General features: G+C 42.2%; 1 protein-coding gene across 1 annotated transcript in view; it reads right to left on the minus strand.

Moving 5' to 3' along the window:
- LOC129858605 (plectin-like) overlaps window positions 1-19353 on the minus strand; it is a 144071-nt gene that overhangs the window by 92916 nt on the left and 31802 nt on the right. Inside the window, exons 2-6 of the mRNA XM_055927925.1 lie at window positions 11847-11908; window positions 6849-6938; window positions 4903-4980; window positions 4593-4685; window positions 1865-2031 (exon numbers count right to left, since the gene is read on the minus strand). Coding sequence (XP_055783900.1) covers window positions 1865-2031; window positions 4593-4685; window positions 4903-4980; window positions 6849-6938; window positions 11847-11908 — 490 coding nt within the window. The remainder of the gene's footprint in view (window positions 1-1864; window positions 2032-4592; window positions 4686-4902; window positions 4981-6848; window positions 6939-11846; window positions 11909-19353) is intronic.

Below are 19353 nucleotides of genomic sequence, written 5' to 3' on the forward strand. Positions count from 1 at the left end.
CACAACATGATGCTGCCTCCCCCGTGCTTCACGGTTGGGATGGTGTTCTTCGGCTTGCAAGCCTCCCTCTTTTTCCTCCACACATAACGATGGTCATTATGGCCAAACAGTTCTATTTTTATTTCATCAGACATTTCTCCAAAAGGTAAAATTTTTGTCCCCATGTGCAGTTGCAAACCGTAGTCTGGCTTTTTTATGGTGTTTTTTTTAATGGTGGTTTTGGAGCAGTGGCTTCTTCCTTGCTGAGTGGCCTTTCAGGTTATGTCGATATTGGACTTGTTTTACTGTGGATATAGATACTTTTGTACCTGTTTCCTCCAGCATCATCACAAGGTCCTTTGCTGTTGTTCTGGGATTGATTTGCACTTTTCGCACCAAAGTACGTTCATCTCTAGGAGACAGAACGCGTCTCCTTCCTGAGCGGTATGACGGCTGCGTGATCCCATGGTGTTAATACTTGCGTACTATTGTTTGTACATATGAACGTGGTACCTTCAGGTGTTTGGAAATTGCTCTCAAGGATGAACCAGACTTGTGGAGGTCCACAATTTTTTTCTTGAGGTCTTGGTTGATTCCTTTTGATTTTCCCATGATGTCAAGGAAAGAGGCACAGAGTTTGAAGGTAGGCCTTGAAATACATCCACAGGTACACCTCTAATTGACTCAAATGATGTCAATTAGCCTGTCAAAAGCTTCTAAAGCCATGACATAGTTTTCTGGAATTTTCCAAGCTGTTTAAAGGCACAGTCAACTTAGTGTATGTTAACTTCTGACCCACTGGAATTGTGATACAGTGAATTATAAGTTAAATAATCAGTCTGTAAACAATTGTTTTAACAATTACTTGTGTCATGCACAAAGTAGATGTCCTAACCGACTTGCCAAAACTATAGTTTGTTAACAAAAAATGTGTGGAGTGGTTGAAAAACAAATATTAATGACTCCAACCTAAGTGTATGTAAACTTCAGATTTCAACTGTAGTGTATATTTAAATATGATGTGAACATCAATACGAGGATACAAATACATTAAAAAAATATTTAAAAAATATTGCCCAGGGTGGATGGGGAGGGATTTGGACACATGTAAAAGAGAAAAATACCACTATGAATTACTGGTCATTTAGATACTAATGGTCAAGAAGCTAGCTATTTATATTGTACATTTGAAGCAGCTCTTCTACCAAGCATACCTACCAATGATTGTACCTATATATTACCTTATGTATGACCTTGTGATAAAATAATAATAATTTGAAGGACTAGTCAGAACTAGCATGGCACACACTACAATTTGACATTTTACAATATGTCCCATTCCTGCCCTATCTGCTTCACATTAAATAAAACGTAAGTGCGATGTGTCATGACAACCCCGTTGCATATAGCTTAGCACTACCGGAGACGCTAGGACAAGACATATTAACACCTAATAGTGCCACTTACTGTGGGTAATAACATGAGTGGGTACAGTCTACTGAGGGGTACATTTGGGGTACTATTTTTGGGGTTAATCTCACCTTTAAGAATAAACCTGAAATGGCTACATTTGGGGGCGACATTCTGATGTTCCAATCCAAAGATGTTCGCCAGTATCTGAACATCAGGTGCAGTATAGTCTCTTTTGACATACTTTATCCAAGATTTGGTTCTGGGTACAGCGATTAAATACTGTCAATTTTACACTACGTATTGTGGCTTGAGGTGTCGACCGCCAAATAATAACAATATATGCCATTTAGCAGACCCTTTCGCCAATCACGCGTGCATACATTTTACGTACAGGTGGTCCTGGGAATCGAACCCAGTATCCTGGCATTACAAGCAGCATATTCTACCAACTGACCTACAGAGGACTACTTACTGGTGTTTGTGGATGACGGCGCTGAAGAGCTTGCCGTCCCTCCAGCTGGTGGTGAAGTTGTCACAACGGATGCCCTGGTAGCCATCCACCATGCGCTGGGACCACATCAGCAGCTTCTCCTTGGCCGTCATGTTGTCTGACTGGCCATTCACCTGGATGTCCGAGATCTAACAGGGGCGGATAGATACCGGGGTTAGACAGGGGAGGAGGCCACACGCTACCAGGGTTGGGGTCAATTCCATTTAAATTGGGTCAATACAGGAAGTTAACTAAAATTGGATGAAAATGCCTCAATGACGAGATTTGGAATAGAAAATGGAATTTCAGCTTACTTCCTGGATTGAATGAATTGATATGGAATTGACCCCAACCCTGCTTGTCATGGTGGCAGAGGGAGATAGATGCTATATTTATTGTTTCAAACTATTTGAGAAAATTGATTATGCATTGTAATGGATGGGGTTTGATTCAATCACATGATATTCTGGTTCAATATGAATCAGGTTTGTCTACCTCAATGATCTGTGGTGGAAAACAAGAAAAAAACACTGTTTTTCAGCCAGGGGTGGCAACTCTGTCATCAATAGTACATATGTGACATCAAAGGGAACAGCCAAACTAGATCTCAATTCCTAGGTCATTGGGTAGGTGGGAGGGATGGCTGGCGGAGACTGCTCCTGCTTTGGGTCTCAAGACACAACTTAAGCACTATCTGGTCCAGTGCGGGAACACACACCATTGGCTAATGTGGCAGGACTTTATTTGGGCTGGATTGGAAATTAAATGAGTCACAGTCACCAGAGGCTCAGAGGGTAATCTCTGTTCTTGCCAAAAGACTGCTCATTTACCAAATGCTCTGCCTACTGGTCTCTTTCTGTAGTCGGTGTGTGTGTATACTGTAAGTGTGTGTGTGTGTGTGTGTGTGTCTGTGTGTGTTCTCCTCGGGATCCAATCCACCCTCGATGGCCCCACCCTAAACCTCACCGCTCTGAAGAAGAGGAGAATGCCTATGATGACTCACCAGGCTCCGGCCCTGCTTTTTTTTTCTCCTTCTGAGAAATGGGAGATACTCCTCTCGATCCAACGCAGTACATGGAGTACAGTAAACCAATGTAAATGTAAAACAAAACTAGAAGTTGAACTGATGTCTGTGCCCAGTGGGTATACCCTACACCAGTCTTACTTCACAACCAACATCTCTCCTTGTGCCCTGCTCAACCAAGGCTGCCACGTGGGCGTATAGCTCCATTTTAACTGGCAGTGCCAGCCATTCTTTAATCAAATAATGTAGTGTTATAGAAAGTCCATGTGTTAAATTTCACAAAGGTTTTACAGCACAACAATAGCAAGTAAGGGAGGTATCAGACCTGTTTTCAAATACTATTTGAAATAATTTGTAATAATTTCGCTAGGCTTGATTGAGATTACCTGGTTTAATGGAACCAATAGTCAATGCTACCTTGGAGAATAGTTTGTAGGACACAATGTTCTTTTATTTCCTTTCCTTATTTCCTGCCTTCATCGGAAAATGGGTCCTTCACAGGCCTGCCTGGGTTCAAATACTATTTGATATCTTTCAAATACTTTTCATGTTTACTTTCATGCCTTCCTGGAGTGCCAGTTGGGCAGGGTTTGACTATTGTATTGGTTCCATTATGCCAGGCAAACTCAATCAAGCCTAGCTAAAGTATTTGAAATTATTATTGAAATTGTGTGAAATTGTGGTGTAGGGTATACCCACTGGGCACAGACGTCAGTTCAACTTCTAGTGTTTGATTTACAATTGTTTGAGTTGTCAACGAAGGTGAATTCAATGTGAAATCAACAGAAAAAGTCACCATGTCTTTTAATTTTGGTTAAAAGTTGTGAAAAAAAAGCAGTGGTGTGAAGTACATAAGAAAAAATACTTGAATGTACTACTTAAGTCGTTTTTGGGGGTATCTGTAAATTACTTTATTGTTTATATTTTTGACAACTTTTACTTCACTACATTCCTAAAGAAAATATTGTACTTTTTACTTCCTACATTTTCCCTGACAACTAAAAGCACTAGTTACATTTTGAATGCTTAGCAGGCCAGGAAAATTGTCAAATTCAAGCACATATCAAGAGAACACGTGGTCATCCCTACTGCCTCTGGCATGGTGGACTCACTATACACAAATGCATCTTTTGTAAATAATGTCTGAGTGTGGGAGTGTGCCCCTGGCATTCCATACATTTTAAAAGAACGAAAATTGTGCAGTCTGCTTTGCTTAATATAAGGAATTTTAAATGACTTACTTTTACTTTTGATAGTTAAGTATATTTTAGCAATTACATTTACTTTTGATACTTACATTTAAAACCAAAATACTTTTAGACTTTTATTCAAGTAGTATTTTACCGGCCGACTTTCACTTTTACTTGAGTAACTTTCTATTAAGGTATCTATACTTTTCTTCAAGGATGACAATTGGGTACTTTTTCCACCTCTGTTAAAATAATTATAATTATTAAACTGTAATAATGCTATGATTGAAATATATTTGATATTAATTTGATAACAGATTTGACAGCAATGTGATTTTCTGAAAGCGATGTGGTAACATTTCGAGTGATTGAGATCAAATATGATTGGATTGAGTTCAATTTGTGATTGTTGCTGATTGGCTTGGATCAGAGCCAAGGGGATAGGAGGATGAGGAGCTATATGATATGGGAACACAACACTGACAGAGTAGGACACCTGGAAGTGAAGGATGATGGTCCATATCAGCCCAAGGGTCAGCTTGGGGTTGCCATCCGCAATGTCATCGTTTCTGATGTTCACCAGCTTGACCTGTGATTGGACGACAGAGAAGAGCGAGACTTAACACGTATAGTTGTTCACATCATAGTAAATACATTATTACCCTGTTCCAATGCATTTAGATATTTGTCTCAGTCATGTCACTTACAATAAGTCATCTTAATACAGTACAAGAGAAGTAAACTCAGAGGGTAACTCATTTGTTACTTTATCTCCATTATTATATTTCAATTGTTGTTTCTCTTACCTGTCGGTGTTTGAGGAAGTCCAGTGCAATCTGTACATTCTGCAGCTTGTGGAATCTCATGCGGCCTTTCTCTCTGGGCTGGAGAGGGGGGGGGCAAGAGAGAGAACGGCAGAGAGAGAGACAAAGAAGGGGGAGACCGAGAGAGAGAGAGAGAGAGAGAGAGAGAGAGAGAGAGAGAGAGAGAGAGAGAGAGAGAGAGAGAGAGAGAGAGAGAGAGAGAGAGAGAGAGAGAGAGAGAGAGAGAGAGAGAAAGAGAGAGAGAGAGAGAAAGAGAAAGAGAGAGACAGACCGGGTCGGGGGTTAGAAACAGACTGGACAGGAGTTCATGCTACCTTAGAAGAGGCATGGAGAAATGCGAGTGAGACATTACGTCGGAAGAGAAAAATGTGATGCTGCTACGACAATATCCAACAAACAGGAAAAGGGAAATAAATTGTAGACTCAATGACAAGAGTACACACGATTTTCCTCCAAAGTAAAAGATGAACGACAAAGAATAACTGATGTGTCTCACAGATCTCCAAGTACAACTTCCCTCATTATAAAACCGCATTAAAGACATCATACCTGCTCTTCACCTTCGACAGACAAACAAAGAGGTAAATAGGAGATATATGTGGAGTGAAGGGGGGTAGCATGTCATGCATTGGCTGAGCCAATAACATGATTAGTTATTAGGTACAGGAATCTTTGGTTGGTTGGTTGGTTTTAAATTGTGCCACCACTTCATACATGTGTTCTGATTGGAGAACAATGAACTGAAGACTTCCACTGCCAAAGAATACTGTATTTGTGCTATGTAATAAGCATTAGTAATTGAGCTAAACAGAAACAAAGTTATTTTCAAACTGATCATTTCCAGTGCTTCAAGTATTGTTATAGCATCATGACTAGTCAATTAAGTAGTTAGTCAATTATGTCCTTCCTTCATTCAGCCATGGCACCTATTAATAACAGAGGGTATTTTGTTTACAGCCAGCAGCAAAATGGTTAATGCACCTCTGAGACTTTGCAAGCTTGTCAATGATAAATAGGTGATGCCCAAAGGGAGAAAACAAAATGTAATCATAAGCACAGCAAGTGACATCATGCACAGCCGAGCCACTGGGTAATGGATGACTCAAGCCACATGAAGTAGAAGAAGAAAATGGCGTCCGAGTTATAGAAAACCCCACTCACCAACCGCAAGTTCCTGACCACGTCTCTCTCCCTTGCCTAGCCCCAGCAAAGAGCAGTGCAAAGAGAGGAAGCATAGACCAAAGGGCAAAGGTCAGCATACAGGAAAGGGGGGGGGGGAGTGTAGGGGGGTAAAGAGGGGGACATGAGAGGGGAGGAGCAGAGAAGGAGAACCAGAGAACGGTCAGACAGGAGCACACAGTTCAAAAAGAGAAGCCAAAGTGGGGTTAATGTGTTAGGACCATGGAGGCGTCTGGTAGATGAGCAGAGACCAGCAGAGCCAGCGCAGCGATGAGCTACTGTAGCAGAGACAGAGTGCAAGGCATCCAGAGAGATCTGCAGTAACCTATAATGCATCACCATAATGTGCAAGCATCCAGTGTTGACTTCCTGACTTATTTTTTTTTAAACGAAACAACTACAAATGGTTAACATTTCCGGGGACTGGAATGAAAGGTAGGTAAGCAGGGGTTGTCTTTGACAGTTAATGGGTCTTTGTTTATTTTCCAGTTACTGTCTTGTTAGGTTGTGCTACGACTTGAAAGTCTAGCTAATGTTTTGCTTTGCTTCAGGGATGGTATACCGGTTTGGATTAGGTAGGTAAAAATAAGGGTTAGACTTGGATCGAGGTTGGTCGCAGATGGCGAGGTCAGTCCATTAGCCAATCAGAAGTCGGGATCAGTGGTCGAGGTCAGTCCATTTGCCAATCAGAAGTCGGGATCAGTGGTCGAGGTCAGTCCATTCACCAATCAGAAGTCAGCAGTACTCACCAGCGTCTCCCCAGAGAGGACCTCCAGGAGGGAGATCAGGTTGTGTCCATCTCTCAGGTCTTCATACAGGTCTGTGACCTGACGCTGTGACTGTGGAACAGAAAGAGAAGGGAGAGATGTAAGGCAAGGGTTATCATCACAATGCATTGTTTGTGTGCGCGACACCTAGACACAATACCTAGAAGTATTGATGTAATAACGTTTTGATATTCTGGATCTGGTTAGGATTCTGATTTGATAGACATGGGGATCGTCCTCTCACAGTAAACCTTGGAAAGAGCAACCAATCTTTACAGTATAAAACGAGACAAAATGTTCAAGCTCCTCTCAGATCAGTCTACGCGGCTCATGCTATAAAGCAGCAGCTCTCTCTCTCCCTCGCTCCACCAGTACATCTGTACAAAGGACAGGAACGCATGGCTACGGGCAACCAATCAGCCTGCGTTTGACACTCAGACACCTGCTAATTGGCAGCTGCCACATCTACTGAGAGATGATGGATGGACAGAGGACAAGGAGTCTTCATTAAAAAAAACAAATCGCATCAGTCAAAAACAACTAAATCTTTCGCACATACACATAAACAGTGCAAACACAGGCAGATACCTGCACATGAAAACAGATACTCCAGTGAGTCTTGGGACTGCATGCATGCTATAATCAATTCCAGTCAGAAAGATAAACTGTGATCGTGAGCTGAAGAGGGTGTAAGCTTAGAAAGAGAGAAACTGAGGGATTTGTGGCCCACAGTCCACAAAGCATAGTCCTATTTCTGTGTGACACCATCAGTTTAATTCCTCATACTTTCACAGCGATGGCATAGGTGTGGGGAGTGGATAGTGTTCAGGTGGAAGGGGAGAAAGTGAGCTGCATGCTGATCAGAATGTGTCCCACATACAGTGCCCTCCTGCTGAGGCTTGCAGGCAGCTGGTACCTACCTCTGCTTTCCAATGCTGGACGGAGGAGAACGAGTGGATGAGGGATGAGACGGAGAGAACAAGGGAATAGAGAGGGAGAATGACCGAAAGAGGAAGAGAATATGAGTCTGAGATTAAAATGACTCATTATTCAAACGGAGCTTTAGTGAAAGAAAATGAAAAAGGTTAGATGAATAGAATAAAAGAGAATGGTCAAAACGGTTACTAATATTAGTGCTTTATGACATGGTTGATGTTGGGAGATTGCATGTAATGCCTTGCTACTGCGTCAGTGTGTTGCTCTGTCCTCGCACAGGTATGTACAGGTATGGTATGTATGCAAGTATGTATGCAAGTCTCGCCCCTGCAAGTTTTAACACCCACTACCTTGATTTATTACTGGCATCAATGGTAAGTACTTATATAACACTGTGTGCTATAAGTAGTTATACAATCCTGTGTGTTTACACAGTAGCTCACTCATGCCCACCTGTGGTGTTCACACTCCATCGGTGGTGGTTTGAAATGCAGCGAGGGTTGATGATGGCCACTAGGGATCCCTGTTTACACATTAATCGCGGAAGATTGTCCAACCTCAACTAAGAGTCTCCAACTTCAACAATATTATACAAGTTGTATGTCTGGAACTGATGGGACAAGAGCGCATAACATTCAAGTGTTTTTCGTCAGTTCAACTGCGTGGGGCTACAATACGACAATGCGGCCAAATTACCTCAAATCAGTCAATATCCAACTTCAATTCGAAGGCATTCTACAAGTATAATTGTAGTGTGAAATGCTTCTTTCATTGGTTCCTCTATGGTAGCTACACCAGTCTCTCTCTGCTATCCTGTAGCATATGCTTAAACCCTGTCTGTCATCAAAACACAATAGCCCACGTTGAAGAAGCTCAGATTGAGTCAACGTGATCATGTGGTGTCATGTGCACTCCAGTCAACTCGAGTCAAGTGATCCATTTGATCGTGTCCTCATTGTGAGTACATCAAGGTTAAAACCCTTAGGCCAGTCAACTCAGAACCTGAAAACCCCTCATCCACCACAAACCACACACTAGACTCCACTTTCCCATTACAAAACACACTGTAGGTGATGCGTCCTTCAGTTAACCTAGGGTTACACGTATTATTATAAGGTTGAACGCCTATAAAAAACCACACACGTCATTGTATAAGAAAATAGGGATACTTTATGTCTCTCTGGTCTGTACACTTCACTAAAAGTGAACGGGGCATTAAATCTACAGAATGATGTAAACTACAGTGGATTTCCTTTTACATAACACCGTAAATGAATGGTTGAGAAACCCTCCATTCGGTCTTCCCACCCTTGTTGACACACAACAAGATTTATGCTCGAGTGAAAGTTATTCCATATCCTTTTACAACCCCTCACGGTCCACCCCGGTACATGCCCACTGGAAACGCATTAGTTCAACATTAGTTCAACATCAGAAGAGCAGGCTTTCACATGGACAGAATATTAACACTTTCGTTTTACCGCAAAATGCTATATTAAAAATTCTCCTGCATGATGTTTCCAATTATGGTTTTTCAAACTTTGCTTGGGTTGCTATTTCATTTTAACGACTAGGCTAGTTCTGTAACAAAGCATTGCATACCACATATTGTGTATGGTATAAAACCATTTCTAAGAAGACAGTTCTGTCTTAGAAAGCTCTTAATTAAGCACTTGTTTACTTCATGTCAATACATAGCCTACTTAATCTAAACTTTCTAACGGTAAAATGTACCGTCATCGCAGTTTGTCAAACATTAAATGAGATCCAAATCTTGTCACATAGGCCTACCATTTTGTCATAATGGTAGTGGGAAGACAAGAGACACAGATTGATTCCTCAGATAATGTCTGTAAGGAGCACTTAAGGACCTTGACTAGCAAAGAGCTAAGGGCGGGCAGGCAGTCAGCCACCCAGACTCAACAGTCAGTCTGTGTAGCGCATGTGCTACTGTTGGCCCAGCCAGCAGCCACCGGGCCTTGGGCCCAGAACAGAATGTGGTGCTTCGGAGGCAAAGAGCAAAACGAATCCAGATGTCTGTGACTCACATAAAACACTTAACGAAAAGACTGTGTGCTTGTGTGTTATATCAGGAACAGAGTATGTTCGCACCGCACGGCGCATATACACTGTGCATGGAAAGGAAAATAGTATTTTGTGTAGCTATTTTTGTTCCTTTTTTTTTTCCGAGGGGAAATGAATGGGTTTGTTTCTTTTGAGGGAGAATGGAGAATTATGACGAGTCCATTAATGGCTTGGGCTGTAAACGTTGGGTTACCGGTGGGATTTTGTCAAATTAATTATGACACGGGGCAAGCGGGGGTATTTATACATGTACTAGTGGGAGGGGCTGTCGTGGTGGGGGTCATTTTTTGATTTTTAATGAGAAACACCAGAGTGAGTTGTTTGGTTTGTTAACCCACCCCCTCCTCTGTAGAGGACCCCTTGTGAATTGAATGGCTTTCAGCCCTAAGGGAAGGGGCTGGGGTGAGGTAGGTGAGAAGAGAAGGGTGACAACAGCACCATTTACAAACTCACTCAGTCGAAGAGAGACTGGTCTTCTGGTAAACCTTCCATCAAAACACCAAGCTAGAAACCAAACACTCATGACTTCCAGTAACCTTTCTGTTTGTTGTGTGTGTGTGTGTGTGTGTGTGTGTGTGTGTGTGTGTGTGTGTGTGTGTGTGTGTGTGTGTGTGTGTGTGTGTGTGTGTGTGTGTGTGTGTGTGTGTGTGTGTGTGTGTGTGTGTGTGTGTGTGTGTGTGTGTGTGTGTGTGTGTGTGTGTGTTTGTGTGTGCATATTGCACATCTGTGTTGCACGTCTGTGTATGACCAATGCATGTCACTTTCAATGAAGCCCTTCCAAAGGGATTGGCCTGTCTGACTGTACTGATGTAGTAGGATGAGATGGTATTAAAAAAACAACCACTTGACGGTCTGATATCTGTGGATATCTGTCTGATGGGGGATCAAAACTCGCTGTCATAATAGTGTGTTGTCATGGATACATGGGATCATGACTTCAATGGCACTTGCATGTTCAGCATGGCTAGACCAAAATGGACCCCAGCTCCACTCATAGTAATGCAGTAATGGTTAATTCCGATGGTCACATCTCATCTACTAACATACCAACACAGATATCCCCTATTCCAAAATAATTATTATGAACATAAAAAGGTGAGAACATAGTCTTCCTCTGATACAGAAACTATTTGGGCCTTTGTTCATAAAGTGTCCCAGAGTAGAAGTACTGATCTGGGATCAGGTCACCCCATGTCCATTCATTATAATGTCAAATAAAAACTGATCCTAGACCAGCGCTCCTACTCTGAGATGCTTTATGAATAGAAGCCCTGGTGTTTGTTAAGCTTCGACCCCGTTTTAAATTTGAGAAACAGAACTACACATCCAAAACACATCAATAAAGTATCTGGCCGGTGTCGTTACGATTCCCGCCAAAGATTCTAGCCTACTCCTGTCATTAGTGGCAAAATGACTTCTGAAGCTAAAAATCCATTTTTGCCGAGAGACTAAATTGCAACCGTCAGAAAACACACAGCTCAGCCCCCATGTGGTTGGTTGGCCAATTACGAGGTATGATTCACGAAGGAAATATCTGCCATTTGCCATTCGTACACATCACTTCTGGACCAGTAGTGATCCAACTCAACATAAATCCTACTTTGAGAACTTCTGCGGTTGTTCTGCCACTTCAGTAACCACTTCAGCCATTTTCATTCGTTTTAATGGTATTTGACTGATATTTACGGATAATAACACAGGAATACCAATTTTGAAAACACTGTATGAGTCACTGTGAGAAGTCCAGTAAAGTGCAGAAACAAAATTGACACAAATCTATTGAAATAAAACTGATGTTGGTTAAAAATGAGTCAGTGTGTGTGTGTGCGCGTGTGATTGTCTTTGTGTCTAAACTATTGATACCAGTAATCTGTGCATTAAAGTAAGCAAGACAGGGAGAGTGAGTTAGGTATTGAGTTATTGAGCATATAAATGTACTCGGGTAGTGTGTGACCGTACCTTTATCAAGTGTTTGTTGACCCACTTTGTGAAGGTCTTTTTCTGTACTCGATCCCGTTCATCTGCAAGACACAAAGAGCAAACGTCAGACATGATTATAAAAAAAAAAAACGTAAAAAATAAAAAAGATTTGATAAACCCTCTGAGTACATTAAAATAAGAAATATTGAGGTATCCTTTACGGGGGTTGAGAAAACTCAGTCTAAATTAAAACAGATTGCAGGGTATTAGGGATAAGGAAAAGATCAAAGGATTTAAAATACATTTAACATGAACAACACGAGCTGAAATCAAACAAATATTCCAGATGTCGCCATCGTTTTGTACTTCCCTGAGACAAAGAGAAGTAATTGGAATGGGATTTGTCTAGCCTAGTGAGACGTGATACCAGAGCGTCTGGACTAAACATGTCTGACTCACGAGAAATCATCATAGCAGTCAGTGTCTAGATATACACCCTCATTGTCGAGTTGTGTCTGCAAATGCTATTCACTAAGATATGACTACAGGCAGGGCCTGAGGCTTAGTGGAAGCAACAGAATCTCTATAGGCCATGGTACTGTATGTACACATATGCTGCTACGTACTGTAACGGACACTGCTGCGCTTGTGGAACATGACGAGATATGGTAGCTCTCAGAGAGTAAGACAACGGTGCCTTAACGGGCAGATACTCACATCTAGCAGATAGATACGGTTTCAGCCTCACCATACTGAGTGGAATTGACACACCCTCAGTCAAATACCTGGACAAACCCCACTACCCTGGGGTACTGGAAAACATACTGCAGAGCGCAGACACGGACGTACCAACTGTAGACACTGACCCTCCCCAACCAAGAGGCACGTCACCAACAGTTAGTCATCATGCCACACCACTTCACTGGAAGATTGTTGATTTTTTTTTGCATCCGTTATTTAACCAAAGAAGTCACATTGAGATATACATCTCTTCTTCAAGTGAGCCCATCAGTTATATCAAGTGAGATAGTACTGATGGCCAATCCAATTGCAATTCCAATAGGGTTTGTTTTGAAAGGCATACGTCGCATTGAAGAAAATACTGGTATCTGATACACTGATACACGGATATCTCGTTATCCAGATAAAAGACATGGGTGTCCATATTAATAATATTTCATTAACAAACTGCATTTAAGGTTCGTCATCAAAGCCTACCATACCACTAAAGGGAAAATACCACCCCAAAATCAACATTATGTGAAAATGGCGCGTTTCTATGTTTTGTAGTAAAAAAAGATAGAGGAAGATAAAATGTTTCCAATGACATCATCAACCAATTAGTAGACAATTTGTAGACAAATGCCTAATAATAATAATTGGTTAAAATCACACGATGCACACCAATGATGTCATGGGAAACACTTATCTACCTCTATCTTTTCTACAAAAACATAAATAAAAATGTGCCATTTTCACATATGTTGAGGTGGTGCTGGAGATGATGAATACGAAGTTTAATTTCTCTTTTGAATTTTCCCTTAAGGTGGCAATATGTTACTTTTTGGCCGACCCGGCCAAAGTCACGTAGAATTGTGAGTTATAGATCTATCATTCTACTTGAAAGCAAGTCTAAGAAGCGGTATTTCTATGCTTCCCATTCTTAAGTTTTGCTTTTGCATCTTTTTACTTTCGGTTTTGTACACCAGCTTCAGACAGCTGAAACAACAATATTCATGGTTATGGAAAATATATTTCACAGCGGGTTAGATGTTAAAATTATTCTCTACACTAAACTAGCTTATTTTGTGACATAAAGTGACATTTGGCGAACTATTCGAGTTTTAACAGCCAGGAAATGGCAGAGCGATTTCTGCATAGTGCGACTTTAAGGAAGCCTCGGGTCTTCAGCTACTCCTATGACAGCTCAGGTCATGTTACTGCATGAACTGTTAAACGTGCTATATAAGTTAAACGTTATCAGTCTTACGAGGTAGTGAAAAGCATATTAAGTACCACTCACAGGCTAGGCACTGCAGAACCAGAGTACAACGGCGTGTGCTGATTCACTGTGTCTGCAAACTGAACCCGCAGGCTACACTTTCGTATTCTCAGGGGGGCGCGTCCGCCATGTTGCTATTGTGTTATGGAAAACGCGTTGCCGTGGCAACCATAAGGGTGTGTGTGTGTGTGTGCCTGGAGACTAGTGGAACGTTGACCTCTGTCATTTTCTGTCTGTTCATCAATAAAGCTACAATACGAGGGCAAACCTGATTTATACGGGACACTCCTGTTCACAGTTTATGTGAGGTGAATGCTCAAGTATCACGGTCAGGGGGACTAACACAAATACTTGTGCTAGTCCAGCAGTAGTGTCCAGCTTGCAATCAGCATACACAGTGCACCAGTCATGACTCGGGCTAAGACAAACTATTTAAACTGCATTGGGTGATGCCAAAGATAAACACAGTGATCACAAATTCACAATGGGTAAAAGGGGCGAAAGTTCTACCTCCTTTACCCAAAGCCATCTCCTTGATTCACTGCAGGACAAAGGAGTGTTTCAACCCATCTTAAAAGTGGTAATCTAATAGGTCCTCCTCCTGAGTGAGTCACTCTCAGCACCTGATTTATAATTGATCATTAGCCAATAGACACATGACTATTACTCCACTGTACTATAAAATAACCAGAAGTGAATGAGCAAGAAAGAAAATATCTATAAATGTCATTCAATAAGAAAAAAGGTATACCCAAACGCACTTCAGCCCAGCTTAAATGAAAAAGGGAGTCAGGTACTCGACTGAGGGACTTGAAATTCCAAAAAACAATCCTTAACACAGGACATTTGAATGGGTGACTATGCAGGAAGAGAAAGAATACAACAGCAAAAAAAATTCATTTAAAGGACACAAACAGCCTCCCGTTTCGGCGTGAAACGCCTTCATTAGAGTCTTGAAGGCCTTTTACGCCGAAACGAGAGCCTGTTTGTGTACCGTATATAAATATTTCAGATCTATGCGGAAACCTAGTGGTCCTTTTTCTTTGTTCTCCTGGATAGTCAACCGTTGAAGTGTCCTGGGGTAAGGAATGTTTTTTGGTCCTTCTATAGGAGTTTTATCAACAAGGTATAGGCCTACTGAGATTTCATCCCCACATTTTGTGAATGGGTTCGCTGACCACTAGAGTGGGAGGGAACGGCTGATGTGTTAGATTAGTGGGCGTGTCCACTCTTGGTCACAAATGTAGCCCACTGGAGAGACACAGAAAACATTACAGCAAAAAAACAACATCATTTTAAATCTAAATGTAATTCCCATAGATGATGATTAGAGAAAGCTCAAACTGTAATTGAGAGTGCAGTAAAGGCTCACAGTGGAAGCCACAAGCCCTCTTTCAATTTAAATTGACACTGACAGTTGGTATGTATCTCAGCATCATGAAGGGGCTCATTATTTCACAGACTAGCCAATCGGGCCCTGACTTGAACCTCTGAAGAGACTTGTCTGTGCAGGGATATGAAAATGGTCCAAACTACAGCAGTAAAACTTTTCCTTTCACAGGAAAAAATAACTCTCTCCCTTATGCAATCACAGACCATAGTATCAGGGGCAAACTTTCCATATGAACCTATTTGACACACTGTCTAGGTGAACACTGTCATACATAGAACCAAACTCATCAAAGTCAAACTTTTCATGTACCGTAAACACATAGCTTCCTAGTTAATGCTGTCATACTGGTACCTTTCCTGCCGTCCATAGACTTGAGCATCCCCTGGTAGTAGCCTTCGTCTGAGGGCACCCTGTCCCTTCCATCACTGCCACCACTGCTATCTGTCGAGAAGTTCCTGTATCTCTGTTGCTGACCGCTCATGGTGCCACTCAACTCCGAATGAATGAATCGAAAGTCCCCTCTAACGCGCTCTATGTGACCGCTTTGTCACCACAAGGTTTCTGTCGGGGACTATAACGTTTCTCTCTTTCCTGCTCTTTTTCCGCTGACAAATTCCTCAGTGCTCCTTTCGCTCAGAGGGAGCATGCAGTCGTGTGGCTAAGTTCCAGTCGGCACTTTCGATCTAGCCTATGATGTATTCCTCTCTCGCTCTACCTCCGTGTGAGCTCTTCTCTTCTTTTCTTCCCGTTGATTTTTTTCTCTCCCTCTCCTCCTTTAGCAATAGGTTATGCCTGTGGGGTACAGTGTCTGGGCCTGTCCTTGTGCTGATCTGTACAGTATGATAACTGCCTGTGTGTTTGGAGGACATTGTGGTGGGTAAGGCTCGACCACACCCCTTCCTCTGCCCTGTCATATTGGTGTGGCTGGTGAGAGCAGGAAGAGGGCGGGGACTGAGGAGAGTGAGTGATCAGACAAGGTGCGGTGGCCAGCAGGCCGTTGTGCCATAAAAGACACCATCTGCATACACTTTTACTTGTCATCTTACCTTCGTTTACAGAAGAGTACACAGTACACACCCTGAATCCTTATACTTCATTACGATGGCTGTATAAGCAATAACGAAGAATGGCACCGGAATAAATAACGCAATATTCTTTTACGTTTTGATATAATTTCATATTGTTTTAGAACACAGTTCAATGTCTAATGACTTTTTATCACACACACACCCCCACGCCCACGCCCACACACACACACACACACACCACACACACACACACACGCACACACGCACCAGTGTGATTAATCATTGCCTACTCACGGCATTCCTGAGAGAGCTGTGGGTGTTACTCAGTGTGATGAGGAAAAGGGGGAGGCTGAGGGAAGGGCTACTTTGGCATCCACACTAAACCCTCATCTAACGACATGTAGATTCTCAAACTAGACAATTAGTGAAGGAGTACATACTCCTTCTGCTCTGCTGAAGGCCTGACAGTGTGTGTGTGTTTTGTTTTCCCTTTAACTACACCAGCATGAACTAAAGTACACTCATGCACGCTCACAGACCTGATTTCCTCAAACTCAACACTCACATGTAAAGACATTACAGAGACATTCTAGCACACCTCCACTAGAACCAGCTAGTATTGTTGAACCAGTGATTATGATTATCAGTCCCTGATCAGCCTCTCACCCAGAGATGACCATTCAGATAACTGATAAGACACTATATCAGTGAGGGGTCATCGGTGAGGACTTATTATGAGGGAATGAGACACCAAAACACGGGAAAACCCAAAATACACTTAAGACAGACCCAGGTAAGAACAGGGAGATATACTACAAAGTAGGATCAAGGAGCTAGCCAGCTGACTTTGGTAAACACCAAAGTAAACACACTAAATTACTTGATTTTCTAGTTCATTAAAAAAAGTTCAACTTAAATATGTGTTTTTGATTATTGAATCAATTAGACCATACCCATTTCAAGATCTTTCAGAAACATGCATTTTACTTCAAGTCAATATTTAGGCTAGTTAGTTGGCTAACTCCTTGAATCTGCTTTGTAGTATACCCCTCCGGGTTCCTAGGCCTGTGTATTTTCGGGCTTCACTAAGGTCCCTTCACTAAGGTCCCTTCACTAAGGTCCCTTCACTAAGGTCCCTTCACTGTGGTCTGTAAGAACCGTAGGGTGCTGACACCCAAACCTATGCCACAGGGTGCGACCAACAGGCCCGCTAAACATTAAGAAGGAATGCGTCTCATTTCCACACCCTGTCTGACATGACATTGGGAAGAATGTAAAAAAAAAACTTTTCTTTCCAATGTGAGGTGATTAGTTGCATCTTGTTTGAACATGAAGCAGTTGATGTGTCAAGATGTGTGTGTGTGTGTTTGTTTTATTTGACACTAAGTTCACAACATTTGAAAATTGTGGAGAGGCGCACCTTAAATAATAGCTTTGTGTACTTCCACACGTCTAGGCAAGAACAGGAATTACGGAGGGCAAGCAAATACCATAATACTGTACAGTCCAATACATACAAGGGAAGAGAATAGTAATAACAACACACACATAATCACACCTCGACAGTGCTGGAGGCTAAACAGAAAAACATTGAGGATTCATATGGTCACCTCTCGCAGGAGAGTTTGGATAGTGTAGCCTGGGAAAGAAAGGATTAACATATGACGTCATTGATTTCTATGTGCTTAAGCAGACCACAACACGTTAACTGCTACTGGTACCTTAAAACAGGTTGGGAGTTTTATGAAACAGAGGGAGTTTATGGAATCAAATATCAAGGTGCATGGGGTTGAAAGAAAGCTAGACAAAAGGTGAAAGGAAAGGGCTTTGATCATATGGACTACTGCTTATACAGCTAGGAGGATGCTGACAGAGCATGGCGATGTGATGAGCTGTTGGAATGTGTCTGCGATCTCCTCTCGGATGGCCGGTGCACTGGGCCAAAGTCCCAACCTAAATATCCTAACCCACCGCCCCAAACACACACACGCCCTTACCCCCCCCCACACAGCGAGGATTGGTAGGCCTGCAAGAGGCTGAAACAGTATGTGACAAATCTGGCCATACAGATCACAATCACGTCATCTGCCGTATCACATAAAAAAGTGTGTTGTAATAAGCATGAAATATAAAGGTATATCTTGGGTGTAGCTTATTGTATAGAACTTGATAGCTTGTCACTGGATCGTTAATAGCTTGACATACTGGACCGTACAGTATTGTAGGTCAATACTGCTATGCAGTGGCAAAGGGCTTTCCCCTCACAGGTGTGAACACCAATGTTAGGCACTTCTCTTCAGCAGTGTGACATAATGATACGAACAGCTCCGGTGTGATGTTTACCCTAGGTACAGATCTAGGATCAGCTTCCCCTGCCCCATTCTGAACCCTAACCATTCATGGGAGAAATGCAAAACTGACCCAAGACCAGTGTTTAGGGGCAACTTCACCCTTTTTTCCACATTTTGTAACGTTACAGCCTTATCCTAAAATTTATTCAACCGTTTTTCCCACCTCATCGATTTACACACAATACCCCATATTGACAAAGAATAACTGTTTTTATAAATGTTTGCCAATGCATAAAAAATACAAATAAAAAAGATCACATTTACATAAGTATTCAGACCCTTTACTCAGTACTTTGTTGAAGCACCTTTGGCAGCGATTACAGCCTCAAGTCTTCATGGGTATGACACAAGTTTGGCATACCTGTATTTGGGGAGTTTCTCCAATTAATCTCTGCAGATCCTCTCAAGTTCTGTCAGGTTGGATTGGGAGTGTTGCTGCACAGCTATTTTCAGGTCTTTCCAGAGATGTTAGATTGGGTTCATACCCGGTTCTGGCTGGGCCACTCAAGGACATTCAGACACTTGCCCTGAAGCCACTCCTGCGTTGTCTTGGCTGTATGGTTAGGGTCGTTCTCCTGTTTTAAGGTGAACCTTTGCCCCCAGTCTGAGGTCCTGAGCGCTCTGGAGCAGGTTTTCATCAAGGATCTCTCTATACTTTGCTCCGTTCATCTTTGCCTCCGGCCTAACTAGTCTCCCAGCTGAAAAAAATCCCCACAGCATGATGCTGCCACCACCATGCTTCACCGTAGGGATGGTGCCAGTTTACCTCCAG

The sequence above is a fragment of the Salvelinus fontinalis genome, chromosome 6 (genome assembly GCF_029448725.1).
Source record: "Salvelinus fontinalis isolate EN_2023a chromosome 6, ASM2944872v1, whole genome shotgun sequence".
NCBI classification, from domain to species: Eukaryota; Metazoa; Chordata; class Actinopteri; order Salmoniformes; family Salmonidae; genus Salvelinus; species Salvelinus fontinalis.